The 18950-nt window shown below is 39.3% G+C and overlaps 2 protein-coding genes across 2 annotated transcripts in view; one reads left to right on the top strand and one right to left on the bottom strand.

Annotated features, from left to right (window-relative positions):
- stag2b (STAG2 cohesin complex component b) overlaps positions 1-18078 on the top strand; it is a 51683-nt gene extending 33605 nt beyond the window's left edge. Inside the window, exons 3-33 of the mRNA XM_079839411.1 lie at positions 89-167; positions 592-735; positions 928-1024; positions 2094-2170; positions 2258-2462; positions 2549-2700; positions 4401-4474; positions 4611-4734; positions 4885-4983; positions 5161-5240; positions 7599-7706; positions 7801-7912; positions 9591-9708; positions 9790-9893; positions 10000-10092; positions 10181-10270; positions 10368-10571; positions 12051-12121; positions 12426-12513; positions 12880-12960; positions 13053-13145; positions 13224-13398; positions 13776-13915; positions 14004-14105; positions 14189-14337; positions 14430-14558; positions 14669-14874; positions 15162-15390; positions 15536-15649; positions 15761-15887; positions 17819-18078. Coding sequence (XP_079695537.1) covers positions 89-167; positions 592-735; positions 928-1024; positions 2094-2170; positions 2258-2462; positions 2549-2700; positions 4401-4474; positions 4611-4734; positions 4885-4983; positions 5161-5240; positions 7599-7706; positions 7801-7912; positions 9591-9708; positions 9790-9893; positions 10000-10092; positions 10181-10270; positions 10368-10571; positions 12051-12121; positions 12426-12513; positions 12880-12960; positions 13053-13145; positions 13224-13398; positions 13776-13915; positions 14004-14105; positions 14189-14337; positions 14430-14558; positions 14669-14874; positions 15162-15390; positions 15536-15649; positions 15761-15887; positions 17819-17941 — 3787 coding nt within the window. The 3' untranslated portion in view covers positions 17942-18078. The remainder of the gene's footprint in view (positions 1-88; positions 168-591; positions 736-927; positions 1025-2093; positions 2171-2257; positions 2463-2548; positions 2701-4400; positions 4475-4610; positions 4735-4884; positions 4984-5160; positions 5241-7598; positions 7707-7800; positions 7913-9590; positions 9709-9789; positions 9894-9999; positions 10093-10180; positions 10271-10367; positions 10572-12050; positions 12122-12425; positions 12514-12879; positions 12961-13052; positions 13146-13223; positions 13399-13775; positions 13916-14003; positions 14106-14188; positions 14338-14429; positions 14559-14668; positions 14875-15161; positions 15391-15535; positions 15650-15760; positions 15888-17818) is intronic.
- LOC307140158 (uncharacterized protein) overlaps positions 1-18950 on the bottom strand; it is a 338069-nt gene that overhangs the window by 272696 nt on the left and 46423 nt on the right. The window lies entirely within an intron of this gene.

The raw sequence follows: 18950 nt of genomic DNA on the forward strand, positions 1-18950 counted from the left end.
AACATGAGTAATGAATGCACATTGTGTGTTTGCATGTGCTCACATATTCTCCCTCACTCTGATGACATCGATCTGTTTGTTTGAACAGGGATACTGACACCCGATTCTCATCAGACACTGATTTCGATGATCCTGATGGGAGGAGTATCATCATTGGGAAAGGCAAGGTATGTGTGGACTCTGACATTTGATTATCGAGAATCTTTACAAGATTTCACATAGTTCCTTTTAAATGGCCTTTTACCCCTTTTCCACTGAAAGCTAATAATTGACCAGGGATTGTGAACTTTTCCTAACTTGAGATTCTGACTTAATGATGACTTAACCACATTTCTATTTAACCTGCCTATAAAAAAATAGCTTCATAAAAAATTAAACTTAAGTAATTGAATTAAGCATTTTTATACAAGCACCAGCTGTTTCTAATCCATTAGTCAAATGATTTAAATGTATAAAATTCATAGCAAACAATGCACATGAAATTTGCAACTCAGGAACTGTATTTGCTGTGGACGTCATCCCGTCCTCCAGCCGTTGTGAAGAGTTTGATCCAGTTCTTTACTGTTGACCTGTAATGTCACTCTGCTTCAGGCGAAGAAGGGAAAGAAAGGCCCTGGAGAAAAGGGGAAAGGAGCGGGGAAAGGAGCTGGACGCATGAATGGTCACCACCAGGAAAACGGCATGGAAAATGTCATGCTTTTTGAAGTGGTCAGGCTGGGGAAGAGTGCCATGCAGGTCAGTAAGCATATTACAGGATTTTACACTGCCCTCTGTCACGCTTTGGCATTCACATCTTATATTCCCTCGTGTGGGTTTGTGGCTTCTGGAGGGATTCGATTGTTGGCAGGAGAATATGCAGACAGATGTACCACTGTGTAGTCGAGCAGATTTTGACCTTTGCAAGATTTCTGCTCTCCTGTTTTGCAGTCGGTCGTTGATGACTGGATTGAGTCCTATAAACATGATAGAGACGTCGCACTTCTAGACTTGATCAATTTCTTCATCCAGTGCTCTGGCTGCAAAGGTTTGAATGTCATTTCTCATGTGATCTGGTTTGAGCTCAGAGATGGCAAATGTTGTGTGACAGGCAGAATCATGATAGTTACAGGGATAGTTCACCCAAAATAAAGATTCTGTCATCATTTACCTCATTTTGTTCTGACCGGTATTACTTTTTCCATGGAACAGAAAAAAAGAAGAATGTTTACGCTGCTCTCCTACACATAATGAAAGTGAATGGGCACAAGGGCTATTAAGCTCCAAAAAGGACACAAACCATCACAAAATTAGTGCTATATTCTTTGTATGAAGGAAAGACCAACATTTAAGCCTAGGTCATTAAAAACCTGTCCTTGAAAATAAAATAAAATAACCTGTCCTTGCTGACCATTTTGACAGCTATGGCAGTACATATTAAGGACAATATTTATAATCAAAACAACAACTATAAAGTTTTAATAATTGTTCTAATTCTATGAAAATAGGGAAGTCCACACCACAACTACAACCATAACAAAGACTAAATTAAAATAGCAATTTCCAGGCCTGGAAAAGTTTTGGAAAAATGAATAAACCAGGAAGTTTTGAAAATTTGTTTCAAAATATTTATGTAATAAAATCTATGTTTAAGTGATAATGTTAGTTAAACAAACTTTGAAACTTTGAATTTTCTAATGCATAAAAAGCATTAAAGGGGTGGTTGCATGCGATTTCACTTTTTAATCTTTAGTTAGTGTGTAATGTTGCTGCTTGAGCATAAACAGTATTTGCAAAGTTACAGCGCTGAAAGTTCAATGCAAACGGAGATATTGTCTTTTAAAGTTATGGCAGTTTATTGCCTACAAAAACGGGCGGTTTGGACTACAACAAGCTTCTTCCCTGATTGGTCACATCATAAACCCTTGCTATTAACATAAACACTGCCCCCGCGAACACGCAACAAAGTTGGCGAGGCCACGTCACAGTCATTACGAAAGAGAGAGAGAGCTGTTGCAGAACTACAAACTACATTTGGCCATCTAACCAATCTAAGACCATAACAATTTTTTTTCAAAATGTTTTTACTTTTTCTAAGATACCAAACTGTTTTGCAGGTGTTGTCACTGGTGAGATGTTCCGCAACATGCAAAACTCTGAGATCATCAGGAAGATGACAGAAGAGTTTGATGAAGTAAACTTCACTCTCCAACCTTATTGACTTATTATCCATGACTTATTTTGTGCCCACACTAACGAGTGAGAGTTGATGTTATTGCAGGACAGTGGCGATTACCCACTTACAATGGCCGGGCCGCAGTGGAAGAAGTTCAAGTCTAGTTTCTGCGAGTTTATCGGCGTGTTGGTGCGGCAATGTCAGTATAGCATCATCTATGACGAATACATGATGGACACGGTCATCTCACTGCTCACCGGCCTCTCAGACTCTCAAGTTCGCGCTTTCAGACACACCAGCACACTGGCAGGTCAGTATCGTTACTACTCTATAAATCTGAACGTTTTGTTTTGATTGGTCCAAATAAGTATTAACATGCTGTTTTTTTTCCCATAGCTATGAAGCTAATGACGGCCCTCGTGAATGTAGCACTGAACCTCAGCATCAACATGGACAACACTCAGCGGCAATACGAAGCAGAGAGGAACAAGATAATTGGCAAGAGGGCCAATGACAGACTAGAGCTTCTGCTTCAGAAACGCAAGGAGGTGAGTGTCCTCCGAACCCGGGACTGTACGCATCTAAATAAATTCATCACATTGTCATTGTCTTAGAGCAACCATAAAAGCTGAAAGTGAAAGGGGCAGAGTGAATAAATGAAGCCTTCAGAGGCACAGGAGATTTGATTCATCCTTCCCTGTGGAGACTCACTTCCCTTTGCGTTAGGCTGCCAGGTCACTGCAGTGTTAGCTGCTTTCCTTCCCAACACCTACGTCTCTGTTGGCCAACAGCACAAAAACACATGATCAGCCAAACACTCAGCTTTAAAGTAGAGGGAAACAGTACAGATGCAATGCGCTGAGTAAACATGGATAAAGTAATTAAAAAAAGATCCTATTCTAATGAGAACTCTGTGTAATTGTGGGCTGTCAGGTTAACCGCAGCGTTCTCGCTCTGTCAGCACCCGTGGGGTTAGAACTCGCCTGAATGGCCATGAGTATGAAAGCTGTGTTTAACTGGCGCTGTAAATTAACTGGGTTATGTAATAACAGACCCTGCTGTTATGCCATCTGCGTTTGTGAGTGTGAGGTTTTATTGATGTCTTGATAGTATTGAATTAAACCACGTGGACACGCACAAAACATGAGTTGTAATTTAGAGCAATATTCTGGGTTCAGCTCTGTTGACAGGATCTGTGTCATGCTCTTGATTTATATATGTACAGAAAAACACTTACAGGTGGTTGGAGAGCAAGCATACATCAATCACCCCATAGATTTTTTTTGTTTGTTTTTACGAACTGAGATGTGATTCAAAATTGATTTCTGTAGTAACAGATAGACCTTTTGACTTCCTCAACAATATTCGAAGACCCCTCCATAAGAAGGATACTAGGTTTACTCTGTTACATCAGCTGTAATGACAAAGAAAATTGTTTTTGGCTTTTTCTAACTTTGTTTTTTATTTACAGAAACTAGCTAATTAGTATTAAGATGATGAATTATTATTATTATTTGTTAATTAATTAATCGATTTCTTTTAAATTATAAATAATTTAATTTCTGAAGTTTTCAGATTTTTTTATTTTTTTTAGGATCCCACTCTTTTTAATCAATGACTGGATAAGGGGTTTTACAATTATTATTATTATTATTATTATTATTATTAATAATAATAATAATAATAATTCTTAGTTTTATTTTTCATTTTCTGCTCAATTATATCTTTCAGAAATTGGCATAACTAGACTTTTTTTATTTTATAAAAATGCCCATCCCGTTTTAGATTTTCTTAATTTGTTTATTATTCCAAGTCTAGAAATTACACTTTTAAAATTGGGCTACCTCATGTATCCAAGTTTTCCAAGGCCATGAGTTCTTTAAAAATATGAATTAAAATGAGAAATTCACTTTTAAGTGTTTTGTCTTATTTATAAATAATTAAAATTCCGTCTTAAGGCCCTGTTGGAGATCACATCTGGCCATATATAATAAAATCACATATTGGGGAGCCCTTAACCTTGAAAGAGTCTCTTTGTCCGAGTTATTCCAAATTGCAGAGACTGTGGTAAAAAGAAAGAAAAGCCAGCCAGAGGGAGTCAAGAGAAATAACTGATGTTAAAGAAGCTTGCATACAAGATGCTATTGATTTCACTCACATACACACAAACCTTTGACTAGTAAAGCAGGTTACCGTCAGCCCTGCCTGCAGCAAGGATTGAATAATGAACTTTTTTTTTTCTTTACAGTTACAAGAAAATCAAGATGAAATTGAAAACATGATGAATGCCATTTTCAAGGGTGTCTTTGTTCACCGATATCGGTATGCACACTCATAAGCGTTGATTTTCTACCAGCATAAACTCTCATCATCAGTTGCCATTCAAGTGATTACTCAGAAATGTTCTATGTTCCTGCGGATGTCTGTGGGCTTAAGTGCTTCTGTTATTCCTCCTCAGTGATGCAATAGCAGAGATCCGGGCTATCTGCATCGAGGAGATTGGCGTGTGGATGAAAATGTACAGTGATGCATTCCTTAACGACAGCTATCTTAAGTATGTGGGCTGGACCATGCACGACAAGGTAAGAATTCAATAATTTTTCTTCTCCTTTTTCTTTAATCCCTAAATATAATGTCAGATGGAGTTAGTCACGACACATTCCTGGAGTTGGAACAAAATTGTAAATCTCTTCCTCTCTCTCTTCCTCTCTCTCTCTCTCTCTCTCTCTCAGCAAGGTGAGGTGCGTCTGAAGTGTCTCATAGCTCTGCAGGGGCTGTACCATAACCGCGAGCTCAATGCCAAACTGGAGCTCTTCACCAGCCGCTTCAAGGTGAGAGAACCATCTGGGGAAGCTTCATCCAAAATAGAGCAAACACAGAAATTAGTCATCTAAAATACTCCTGTGAAATTAAATTTAATTAAATAATTTGTATGCATTGTTTCAATATTTAAAACTAAAATATGCTTTTTCACTGTTCACACGGGGTTATCTGTTTGTCTCCATCAGGACCGTATTGTATCTATGACGCTGGACAAGGAGTATGATGTTGCAGTGCAAGCAATAAAACTGCTCACGCTGGTGTTACAGTACGTGTAAAACCCTGAATACACTTTCTACTATAACAGAGTTTCTTATAAGTTGGTGATTTGAGGTTTGGGTTACAAAATATTGTGAAAACATCTTTGTTTTTTGAAAGAAATGAGTACTTAAAGTTACAGTAAATACATTTATATTTTTACAACATATTTCGATTTTAAAGGGGTCATGAATTGAGAAATCAACTTTCCCTTGAGCTTTTGATATATAAAAGGTCATGGTAATGTAAGAATATCCTGTAGGGATGTGACGGTGAGGAAATTTTCCCACCGGTTAATTGATGTGTGACAACACCGGTAATACCGGTATCACCGGCGGAGGCTTTTAAATCACTAATTCTATCTAACCGAAAGTAACATGCACACGACCGCTCTGAACTGAAAACGCGCCAGTGCGCGCACACCGTGAATGACAGCTCGTCTGTAAATGCGCACTCTGTGAGGCCATGGGTGAGTCTCAATCAGTTCCGTAGTTCAGTAGTCAGGGCATTAGTCAGTCTATGATTAAGATGCACGCCATGAATGAATAACAGTTCGTCCGTAAAGCCTCGTTTATACTTGACGCGCCCGCACGAGCGCGAGGGTGCGCGCGGCAAAAATAAATGTCAGTCAGCGTAGCGCGGAGGCTCGCACTGCGGAGCCAGGCGAAAGTAAACAATGCGCGCTCTGTGTGGCCGTGCACATTTTACTTTCAGTTTTGAATTACCGCCAATTCGGCTGCAGGTTGCTTGAATTGTGGGTTCATAAGCCTATTATTTTTTATGAAAAACACAACAACAAAACAAGTGACAAACTCCCTTAAATAGGCGCTTTTACGTTTCGCTTTGAAACCAAATCTTCCGCGATCATCTCAGTCAGCTCCTCACTCTTAAATCTGATGAATGACTCCTGCCGCTGCCGAGACTCACGGTCGGATCCTGCTTTATTAAGCAGATACGTTCAGTTTTTATTTGTATTGTCTGTTCTCTAACTGAACTAAATTATTTTATTACTATAAAAAAATCAAAAAGGCGGTGGGCGGTGCCACGGTGGGCAAGTGATGTAACCGGTGTTGAGTCTGGACACCGGTAACACCGGCAACACCGACTATCGTAGCAAGCCTAATATCCTGTAAGTTTCAGAGCTGAAAACTTCCTTGTTAGTCACAGAAAAGCTTTTATTGACACCAGGCCCAGCAAACGACCCCATGCAGGCCCCATGCAGTATTGCATTGTTACAGATAGTATTGATAATGTGTACATGTCTAACTGAATATACCTTAGCACGCTGTCAAAGGCCGGAGAATCCTTTATTTGTGGTGTTCTTGGTTCATTGCTTTCTTGATGTGCGTTGTTCACTCTCTTGACTTGATTTTTAAAGTGTGTGTGTACGGTTTGCAGTTATATTCATCGATCGGGCGAGCCAAGTAACGTTAATAAAAAAATAACATTCCAATCAATTGCGGGTGGATGAGCGATGAATCATTGTGTTTGTTTGATAAAGACATTTTGCGAGACCTGGCTGTGGGCAATTCATTCCGGTTGCCATTTCCCAGATGCTTTCACTGACAGTGGAGCTGCAGCTCATTAAAGCCGTGGGCGTTTACTTCCCAGTCTTCAGTGTGATACGCCCATCAAAACCGAGCGTTTTTCAGAGAGCCTCAAAACCAGGGCAGAAATAGCCTATTACTTATTCATTATGTTGTTTTTGAATGTAAAGACCACGCAAACGCAATAAGTTGACCTCAGACAACAGTATAAAAAAAGCCAATTCATGACCCCTTTAAAGAAATACTGTTCTTTTGAACTTTATATTCATTACTGAATTCTGAAAAATAAAAATGCATCACAAAAATATTAAGCAGCATAACTGTTTTCTATCAGTATATTAGAATGATTTCTGAAGGATCATGTGATCTAAAGAACAGTTGCGGTTGCTAAAAATTCAGCTTTGTCATCATAGGAATGGATTACATTTTAAAATATACTAATTTAATAAATAAAGTTATTTGAATATTTCAACGCTTTACTGTATTTTTGATCAAATAAATGCAGCCTTGGTGAGCATATGAGACTTCTATCAAAAACATTTTTAAAACATATCTTTCCAACCCTAAACCTTTGAATGGTTGTTTCATTTCAATTAACAAAAAAAATACACTTATGACCTTGTTATTGAAAAAAAAAAATGCTCAAAAAGACTTATGAACCCATGAGTTATTGGCTTGATTCAGTCAAATGTTTCATTGAAAGATCTCACTGAATCTGTCAGAGTGGTTATTTAATCATCATTTGAAACACTGCAGGCAGAACTAGCTGTTAGAACCAGTATGACAGGATGCTCATATGCTTTTGTTGTTTGGTATTGCAGTAGCAGTGATGAGGTTCTTACTGCAGAAGACTGTGAGAGTGTGTACCACCTAGTGTATTCAGCCCACCGCCCCGTCGCTGTGGCAGCAGGAGAGTTCCTCTTTAAAAAGTGAGTTTTGTTACTATATCTAGAGACATGAATGAATAGACGTGGTTGTTAAACAATATTAGATTGAGTTAAACATTTTCACCTTTGTTTGCAGACTGTTCAGTCATCGAGACCCTGAAGATGACAGCATGCCCAAGAGAAGAGGCAGACAGAGCGCAAACGCCAACCTCATCAAAACCACTGTCTTTTTCTTCCTAGAGAGTGAGGTGAGGTAACATCAACAACATCCTTGCAAATGATGCGACATCAAATTAAGTCAGTTCTGCTTGCATGTTAAAGGGGGGCATTTCTGTGTGACCTAATGTCGCCAAACAGAAGTTTCTCAAACACGCTCCCTCTGTACATCATAGAGTTTCAGTTCTCTTCTATTCTCGACAGTTTAAGTGAAATATAAGTCATTATACATTGCCGACATATTAGGGCTGCTCGATTATGGAAAAAATCATAATCACGATTATTTTGGTCAATATTGAAATCACGATTATGTAACACGATTATTTCACATGACTTTGGGAATGTGTTGTATTTATTAAAAATAAACCTTTCAACAATTCAATTGAAATTGTAACATTTGTTGTACTTTTTGAACTATTAAAATAAAAAATATAACATATATTCAAATCAAAGTATAAAAGTATTCACGTAAAAATGATAACCACAAATAAATAAGATCAACAATATGGTTTGGCTAGAAATGCTTTTCAGGTACGTCTAACATTAGTTTTCAGGTACAGAAATGTATCAAATGTAAAATAACATTGCATATTTGAGTGCATAAATTAAAGATTAATCCTATTAAACTTACAAAAGCTATTCAATCAAGTGCAGTGAATGATGTCCTTGTCTTTTGTTGTTTGACATTAAACAGACAGCAGTAAAGGCTACTGCCTCTTTAAGACCTAATGATCGGATATGCGTCGTCTTTATCGACTGTATAAAGTTCACTTAAGGCATATACAGACCATGTCTGCTAGGATACTCATCAAGATGGACATGTTGACATACGTTTTGTGTGAGTTTGTCCGTTCAAGAGCAAGACTTGAAAGATAACTCAATATTTGCGCGCTGAGAGACGTGTGCGTGCTTTCGGATGAGTGCACAGAGATACATTTTCTCACAGCGCGCGCGGCTTCTCATTCGCGTCTTCTGGCACTAAACCCGGGTGATGACGGCGAAAACGACTGGTCATATTCGAAAATATGGCAGCACTCGTATGCATTGAACAAAGTTTACTTATTTGAAAAATAACAAAGAGAATTATTTGAAAAATATGAGGGGAAAAAAGGACGTTTACACGGCACCCCTGCTCTCGTCAGTTTTTGTTTCTTTATTAGATTGTCATAGGTCACTCTGTTTAATTTTCAAGTGGTTAAACAAAGTCGTGGTGTTCCCTTGCGTTGCAGCCACTACCATGTAGCAAATCTTGCACGTAGCATGTTTCTGCTCGTCGTCTGATTCCTCGAAGCCAAACTGTTCCCAGACAACGGAGTTGGTTTTGCCTTTTTTGCTCACCAAACGCTGCTGTAACTGCCCTCCTTCTGCCATCTTTACTCGCGCCGAGTTTTTAAATTCCAGCGGATGATATGCACACGAGACTCACGACCTGAGAGAGATTTGTGGCTTCGGGAGGGGCGGATGAGCGTGTGCGCGTTTCATTCAGAACGCAAGACAAAATAAGAGTGTTCTTGCAAAACTGAACATGGCAAAATAATCGTTTTTTCTCGATTGTACTATTTTGGTGATCGTTGGGAGGCAAAATCGAAATCGAAATTTGATTAATTGCACAGCCCTACGACATATTAGACTCATATCATGCTTTATTAATTATATTCTAACGATGCACGTACATTGAGATTTTATATCGTGTTATGTTTTGATCCTCAGCTTCACGAGCATGCAGCCTACCTAGTGGACAGTATGTGGGAATGTGCAGCAGAGATCCTGAAGGACTGGGAGTGCATGATCAGCCTGCTGCTGGATGAGCCACTGCCTGGAGAGGAAGGTCCGACTCAGTGACACACCAGCAGAACTTTTACTTGCTCTAAAGGGGTTGAGAGATTAATTACCTTTGTGTGTTTTCCAGCTCTGTCGGACAGACAGGAGACAGCTCTGATAGAGATCATGCTGTGCACCATCCGTCAGGCTGCAGAATGCCATCCTCCTGTGGGCAGAGGCACGGGCAAGAGGGTAAAACCTGATGCCACACGCATCAACCAGCCCTTGATGACAGATCCCTGCTTTCACACATTACCTGTTACACGCTGTTCTCAATTCTCACTTGATCTGGTTTCAGGTTCTGACAGCGAAGGAGAAGAAGACTCAGCTTGATGACCGGACGAGAATGACGGAGCTCTTCGCTATAGCACTGCCAGCTTTACTTGCAAAGGTTAAAGCCCATTAAAAGTCAAAGGCAACATGAAATGGTATTTAAAGAGCACTGAAACTGAAAGATACACTTTTTTTCTTTCACACAGTACTCTGTAGATGCAGAGAAAGTGACAAATCTGCTGCAGCTGCCCCAGTTTTTTGATCTGGAGATCTACACCACAGGGCGTTTGGAAAAGGTCTGAACCATTTAAACAGAATAAATGCACACTGATTGTCGACAATAGACTGATTGTATAGAATGTGAATGAAAGTCGTTTTTTTTCCCCCTTGCAGCACCTGGATTCATTGTTAAGACAAATCAGAGAGATTGTGGAGAAGCACACGGACACAGATGTCCTAGAGGCTTGCTCTAAAACCTACCACTCTCTGTGCAACGAGGAGTTCACCATCTTTAACCGGGTGGATATCGCCCGTAGCCAGCTCTTGGATGAACAAGTGGACAAGTTCAACAAGCTTCTGGAGGACTTCCTGCAGGAGGTGAGGACAGCGGGTGGCTCAGGGTGGGGATTCAGGAGCACTTTGTTGTTCTGTGTTTGCAGAGGACAAAAGTTTGGAAAGAGTATTTCTGCTCTGCTTCTACTACAACACTGTGTTGTCTGTTTTTCTGGAGGTCTCTTTGGGGATGGTCTGGCCTCCATTTCCAACGTGACAAGTTAATTAGTGAGGTGCACTAGTTTATTTAGATTTTTTTCCCTAATTCATATTTTTAGCAGTCATGCTCTAAAAGAGTATAGTATATGTTGCATCTCAAAATGTCTCAGTAATAGTTAGCAAAATCTATATTATGGGTTGGCAACCTATGTCACACGTGACAGTGTTGTCGGGGTAATCACTGGCACGTGAGCAAAAGCGATAGAGATGTATGTCTTTCATTCAGATAAAGTACCTCGTACCTGCATACTGGTCTACATTTTGATGTAATCATTCCTATTTATATTCCTTATTATATTAGGAATTATTAAAAAAAAAACTATTGTGAGACTGACAGCTTACAGCTTGTTCCGCTGTACATAGTCAATGCTATATATTTCAAAGATATTCAATTAAGTATATTGAGTCCTGTTAAACATTACACACACATCAAAATGACTGTTATGCATGTGGACACTCTGTTTGTGCATACCTCATGTGTTTTCTCAAATCGGATAGCTATTCAGTCATGAAAAGATTAAGAGAGAGGGCATTTTTTTGCATTTCAGATGAAACTGGACAAAATTATTCTGGTTGTTGAAGCCATGTGTACATTTTACTACTCCTAAAATGGTGAAAACTTCCAAGAGTGTGTTATAACGGCTCTACCCAGATAGTGCTACTGCAGCACGCATCGCCACAACTGAATCTGAAATTTCACGTCTCATCCTCAAGCTCAACAATGTCATCTTCATTAAAAGTAGTGATGCTAAATTATCTTACCATTACTGATCCCTCTCTCTCTCTCTCTCTCCAATTGCGGTTTTTGATCTTGAAATTGGCTGATGATAAATAAAATGACTGTTGTGGCAGAGTGATTACCTCAGAAACGTAAAAATGGCACTTCATGACAAAAAAGGTTGCTGACCCCTGATCTATATAATTGTTAGATTTTACTCACCAGTGATTGAGGCTAAGAATACTTTTAGCACATATATTTTGTGTTTTTGTGTGTGTGTATAATATGGTAAAATAATTCAATTTCAAATACTTTTTTTTAAATGTTATTCCTGATCAGACGCATTTCTTTGGGCCACTCACAAAATCTGCAGTCTTTTGTGAGCAGCCCCAAGAAATGCATCTGCTCAGGATTTGGTGCTTAGCCTTCAGGGATTCCTTAAGACAGAGAATTGAACTAGTCAGTTATGGAAAGTTGGAAACAAGTCATTTTTACACATCCTTAGTACTCAGTCCAAACAATTTTCCTCTGAATTCAGAAGCTCAGAAAGTTGCAGTTGTTTCATGAGCAGCTTGTATCTTTCACAGGGTGAGGACCCAGATGAAGATGATGCTTACCAAGTTCTGTCCACGCTGAAGAGGATCACAGCTTTCCACAAGTAAGGCTTTCCTGTACCATCATATAGTGTTTCTCTTTAACAGAGTATCACTTTGTGTCCTGGAGCACCCCCAGCACTGCACATTTTGTATGTGTCCCTCATCTAACACACCTGATTGAATTCATAAACTCAATAGTAGAGACTGAAAGACCTGAAGTGGGTGTGTCAGTTTAGGGAGACATACAAAATGTACATTGTGCAGCGCTGATGGTGCCGCAGGACAGGTTTAAAAACCCTGTTTTATAGGAAAAGGCTGTCATTTATTTACTTTTCTAAACCCCTTTCATCCCCATGTGTGTTGTAGTGCTCATGATCTCTCTAAATGGGACCTCTTCACCAGCAACTACAAGTTACTGAACACTGGTATTGAAAATGGAGACATGCCTGAGCAGGTATTCCTTTTAAGACAGCCGTCTGACTGTAATTGCAACTATAGTGTAGAATTGTGACTTTATTTTAATTCTAATTTAATATTTTTCTCTTAATTGCAATTTTTACGACATAGTTGAGGCTTTACCTTTCACAAATGAGTTCTATGTAATTGTGACTTTCTCTCACAATTTGAACTCTTTTCTCAGAATTGCAACTTGTAATCTCAGTGTGATTTTTATTTCTTCTTTTAAATTCTCACAATTACCTGGTGTTGTTTTTTTTTTAAATAAATAAACAGGCTCCCATAGAAATAACACCTTTGAGTTCAGTTGAAACTTTTGCCTCATGATTGTTGGGTAACGTTACTGTCTCTCTGGACTTCTCAGATTGTCATTCACGCACTGCAGTGCACACATTACGTCATTCTTTGGAGTTTAGCCAAGGTCTCTGAGGGCACTTCTAAAAAGGTAACTCCCATTCATATGGTTTGTATGCATTCATTCTTCCCGCTTGTTTACTGTGGTTTGTTGGATGTCAACAATGCATTTGGTCTCTGTAGGAGGACATGTTGACTCTGAGGAAACAGATGAGGGCATTTTGTCTAATGTGCCAGCGTTACCTAACCAGCGTCAACACCGCTGTCAAAGAGCAGGTCCGTATCAAAGGTCACAACAAGTCATTCTCCCTCACGCCACGAGCAGGCTGTACCTGACTGTATGTTATCTCTCAGGCCTTCACCATCCTCTGTGACCTGCTGCTGATCTTCAGCCATCAGATCGTCTCCGGGGGGAGAGAAGCTCTCGAGCCCCTAGTATACACATCTGAGGTGTCGCTGCAGTCCGAGCTTCTCAATTTCATCCTGGACCACGTCTTCATTGACCAGGATGACGACAGCAACAGCACAGGTCTATCACTGCTAATAGCGTAACAACATTCAGTTAGAGCTAACAGGCTTTGCTGAATGGATTTAGCGCCCCTGGCTGTTTAATGTGGAATGCTAAAACTAAGACATCACAAAGGAAATTGGCTTTAGAAGCGTTTAATTGATTTCGAGATTAGAGACTCTAGCAACACTTAATCCTGCTGTGCACTGAGCTTTAGCTGAAGTAGACTGACTAGTTTAATTGAACAGTTGTTTGGACTAATCAACTTCCGTTTCTTTATCCGTTGTCAGGGTTTAAGGTGACCAATAGAGGGCAGCAGTTTTCCTTGTAGTGCAAGCTGCTCCTAGTCCCATTCGTGAGCATTATTTGAAAGTCTGTCTCCCTCTATTTTCAAGCAGATGGGCAGCAGGATGATGAAGCTGGAAAAATCGAAGCTTTGCACAAGAGGCGGAATCTGCTGGCCGCATATTGCAAACTCATTATCTACAATGTAGTTGAGATGAACACTGGTGCGGATATTTTTAAGCAATACATGAGGGTGAGTCTTACCGTTCTTTAAGTATGCATTTTCAGTTCATTCATTTCCTTTAATGTTCACTAAAACACAAAAATGTTGTCCTGTCCAGTATTACAATGACTATGGTGACATCATCAAGGAAACTATGAGCAAGACGAGACAGATCGACAAAATCCAATGTGCAAAGACACTCATACTGAGCTTGCAACAGGTCAGTGGCAATCTTTTGTATCTTCTATCAAACCAGATTTTACTTGCCGGTTGTTCACATGTTTTTCCTTCTGCCTTGTACAGCTCTTCAATGAGATGCTGTCAGATCTGGGACCCAGCTTTGACCGTTCATCTTCATCTTTCTGTGGCATTAAAGAGCTCGCTCGGCGCTTCTCTCTGACTTTTGGTCTAGACCAGCTCAAGACTAGAGAGGCTATCGCCATGTTACACAAGTAAGATTCCATTCAGTTCCTCTTGGGTGGAAAAAACGTTGTGTGCGGAGTTGCATCGCATGTTTACACTACATGTTGCTCTCTGTCTAAAGGGACGGAATTGAGTTTGCCTTCAAAGAGCCGAATCCTCAGGGTGAGGGACATCCTCCCGTCAACCTGGCTTTTCTGGACATTCTCAGCGAGTTCTCATCCAAACTCATGCGTCAGGACAAGCGGACCGTGTAAGCAACCATTTATTGACCTCAGCATATGCGTAGGTGCGTTACTGGACTTTGTGGAGCATTCATTAGCTGTTGGATCTAATGTTGGTCCTCTTGTCTTTTTCCCAAAGGCACATGTATTTGGAGCGCTTCATGACATTTCAGATGGCCCTGCAGAGAGAAGACTGCTGGCTGCCTCTCATTTCGTACAGAAACTCATTGCAGGCGGGGGGTGATGACGACACTATGTCTGTGGTCAGTGGCATCAGTAGCCGAGGCTCCTCTGTCAGGAGTAAAAAAGCCAAGCCTGCCACCGGCAAGAGGAAATTACCGGAAGGTAAAACAGTTTGAATTCAAGAAAATCAGACAAAAAATGTATGTAATGTCACTTGATAACTTGCATTGATGGAATGTGCACTATAACACCATTGACATTTTGTTAATCAAGCTCATGTTAATCTGCCTCCATTTTTGAGGGCACATCCAATCAGCAACCAATGAACAAAAACAAAACAAAAATTCTATAATTCATTACACACTGATATATGTAACAATATGAAAGAAAAGACCTGTCGCTACTTCAGTTTCATCAACTTTAACGATTGTCCTGCTGTCTGTGTGCAGAGGAGAGCAGCAGCAGCAGCGAGGTGTGGATGAACCGTGAGCAGAGCATGCAGACACCCGTCATGATGCCGTCACCCCACCTCACCTCAACCATCATGAGAGAACCCAAACGCCTGCGTCCTGAGGAGAGCTACATGGGGGTGTACACCATGACCCCCGATCAGCAACAGCAGCACACACACCCGCAGACCCCTCAGCCACAGCACCACCAAACACCCATGGACTACAAGTAAGAGCATTGCAGAGTTTTTCATGTCTGAGGATGACCCTCAGTACAGCTAATTTTAGCCATGAAATGTTCATGCATGTGTGCTGTTTAGCATTTAGTTTGGGACTGAAGGGATATAGTGAGGTGTGACGGTACTGTTTTACAGCACACAAGTCACATGGATGCTAGCACAGAGACAGCAACAAGAGGAGGTGGCCAGACAGCAGCAGGAGAGAGCTATGAACTACGCCAAATTAAGGAGCAACCTTCAGCATGCCATGTAAGAGAAATCACTCTCAAAATGTAACTTTACACTGCATTTTGTCCAGCGGTCAGATGCCATTTAAATGCACACAAAAACATGGTGTCATTGGTTTGCAAATGCTTGCAGTCGTCGAGGAACCGGCCTGATGGAGGATGATGAGGAACCCATTGTGGAAGATGTGATGATGTCATCAGAAGGCCGGATTGAGGATCTCAATGAAGGCATGGACTTTGACACCATGGATATTGATCTGGTAATAAGCTTACGCTAATTCCAATTGCATTTATGATTTTGGTCTCTAGGTTTTTACTCAATATTTGGGTTTTGGGGTTGATAATACTTTTTAATGTTTCTGAAAGAAGTACTGCATTATTTGAACAAAACTTAGGTCACAGCAGTAATAATGTGAAATTTTACTATTTAAAATAACTGTTTTATATTTTAAAATGTAATGCATTCCTGTGATGTCAAAGCGGAATTTTCAGCGAAATTACTGCAGTCTTCAGTGTCACAAGATTTGCAGAAACCCTGGGATTTCTGTAGGATCATAAGTCTTAATTCACCCTTCTGCAAATTAAGGTTTGAAATCAGAATAGAAAGTCTTAAGAAATCATAAAATGACATTAAATGTTGCATAAAATGAAAACAATCTTCCTCAGTATTTGTTTTCCCCCATACAAACATCTGAGCATCCTAAAACCACAATACATTTACTGGAGATGCAAAATTATATGAAGTCTTGTTTTTAGACTAATGTCTCCACGAGGTATAAAAAATAGTTTTTCCTTTGTATTAAAGGGATAGTTCACCCAAAAATGAAAATTAGCCCATGATTTACTCACCCTCAAGTCATCCTAGGTGTATATGACATTCTTCTTTCAGACGAATAAAATCAGAGTTGTAACCATATTTAAAACTTTATAAAGTTAAGGGTTGGCCGGTCGGTCGATCGCCTTCCGTATTCAATTTATGGAAAAAGTGTTGAAAGTGCCTCTGCCGTTCAAAAGACTTCGGTTACCAGTTACGCTCGTCGCATACGCATTTTGAATTGCGAGAAGGCACTTTCAAGACTTTTCCACGGAAGGCGATCGGCTGGAACTTTACTTTATTAAGTTTTAAATATGGATATTTTTCTTACACAAATGCATCGATTCGCTTCAGGCCTTTATTAACCCCCCAGAGCCATGGAGCACATTATTTGACTAAAAACAGAGCAACAGTCACTGCTATTATAAAGCTTGGATTAGTCTGAACTTTTGTAATATAAATCCGATTTTATACGTCTGAAAGAAGAATGTCATATACACCTAGGATGACTTGAGGGTGAGTAAATCAAGGGCTAATTTTCATTTTTGGGTGAACTAACCCTTTAAGTTGATTTTTGAACTACGCCCATTGGCAGATATTTGTCATATTTGAGATTTCTTTTATTTTGATTTTTCTTTTTCTTTCAGAAAACAGGCAGTCATATGTCATTTTGTTTCACCAGTAAATGTATCTTGATTGATCTAAGAATCTTTAGACTATTGCACTGGAAAATAAGACAAAAATACTAAGGAAGAACATCACTATTTACAGTTAGTTATTTGTATATTATAGAGGTTGGGAGCAGAGATATCGAAGCCATTAACATTTAAAAAAAAAAAAAAAAAAAAAATTCAGATGTAATGGAGATCTGTTGGAAGTTGTGTTTTCACATTTTGAATCATCGCTAATACAACTCATTGTTTCTCCCTAGATATTTACATTTTAGAAAACATTGGCATATTGTTCCATTCAGTTTATTCCTGAAAGTCTTGAAAAAGAAACCCTGAATCATTCTAATATGCTGATTTGGTGCTCATGAAACAATTTTTATTATCAAAAACTGTGCTTGTTTAATGTTTAATGTTTGTTCACCCTTTCTTAATAAAAAGTTCAAAAGAACAACATTTATTTGAACCAGAAATCATTTATAAATGTCTTTTTAATGTCACTTGTGGTCAATTTAATGCATCTTAGCTGGAAAAAAGTATCTTCTTTCAAAACAAACAATCTTACAATATCTTTTGGTGTGTACCCAAACTTTTGGTTGTATTTGTGTATTTAGATTGAATTCACATTGAATAACTAATAATGTCACGTTTAATAACTAATTACCACTTGTTTTCTCATCCTTGCTGTCTGCTCTTTGGTATCTTGCAGCCCCCATCGAAGAATCGACGAGAGCGATCGGAACTGAAGCCCGACTTTTTCGACCCTGCCTCCATCATGGATGAGTCTGTAAGAAGCACTCATTTCCTGGGTTATGATGCTTTTCAGCGGTAATGGGGGACTTGTTCACTCCGACACTAAGGACGTGAAAGAGAGACCACCACTAGATGGCACTAGCAGGAGTGATTTCAGATAGTTTGAATTGCCCTTGTGCAACAAGACAGAGAGGGGGAGAGCATCTCACTATTATAAACAGTAATCAGACCTATCTGGACTGGTGATTGAATGAAACGTTTGTTTGGTAACTCTAAACACTGAACTGAATTTGAACATTTTCTCTTGTAGGTCCTGGGAGTGCCCATGTTTTAAGATTATAATTGGAGGAGTGTGAAGAGAAGAGACATTTTGTGTGAATTCAGATTGATTCTCTAAAGAGAATTAAATTCAATGGAGTGATTGGCATCCAAATCAGCTTGTACCATTGACACTTACTAAAACACAGAACGGATAAAGGAGCAATTCAAAGTCTTTGCAATCATTGTGTGGGCTTTCCCTGATCGTGCAAAACCGTGACCGTAGATACTGAGCGCCATGGAATCTCGGACTGTCCTTAGCCATACATGAGTATATGAGATATAGACATTTATATATATATAAATATAAATATATATATATAAAAAAATATTTCACAGTTGAACGTCATCATGTTTAAAGAAACATATGTGAGATCTCTTAGAGTTGTGGTATTTCTTGAAGCCAGGGGTGAATGCATCTTTTTTTAACTTAAAGACAACTTTGTTATGTATAGCCCTTTTGTAATAGTGAGTAATCTGGTGTAAAGTAGTAATTTATAAGCAGGTTTTTGCTCATCATAGTGAGTATTGATATATTTTATTCTTCTTATCTAATATGTGAAATGGAGAAAAACCTCCAGGTCTTTATATCTAGAATTTAGTTTCCTTTTAATTCCACCCTCAAAAATCATGACATAACACGAAACCTAAATCAAAACACTCTGAGCTGATTTATTACTGCCTTTGGTGCACGTGTGAAGTTTGGGGCAATTTCAGTGACACGATCGCTGATTGATTGGTGTATGTTAAATACCTCAACCGTTCAGTGG

The sequence above is a fragment of the Gobio gobio genome (assembly GCF_949357685.1).
Source record: "Gobio gobio genome assembly, chromosome: 16".
NCBI lineage: Eukaryota > Metazoa > Chordata > Actinopteri > Cypriniformes > Gobionidae > Gobio > Gobio gobio.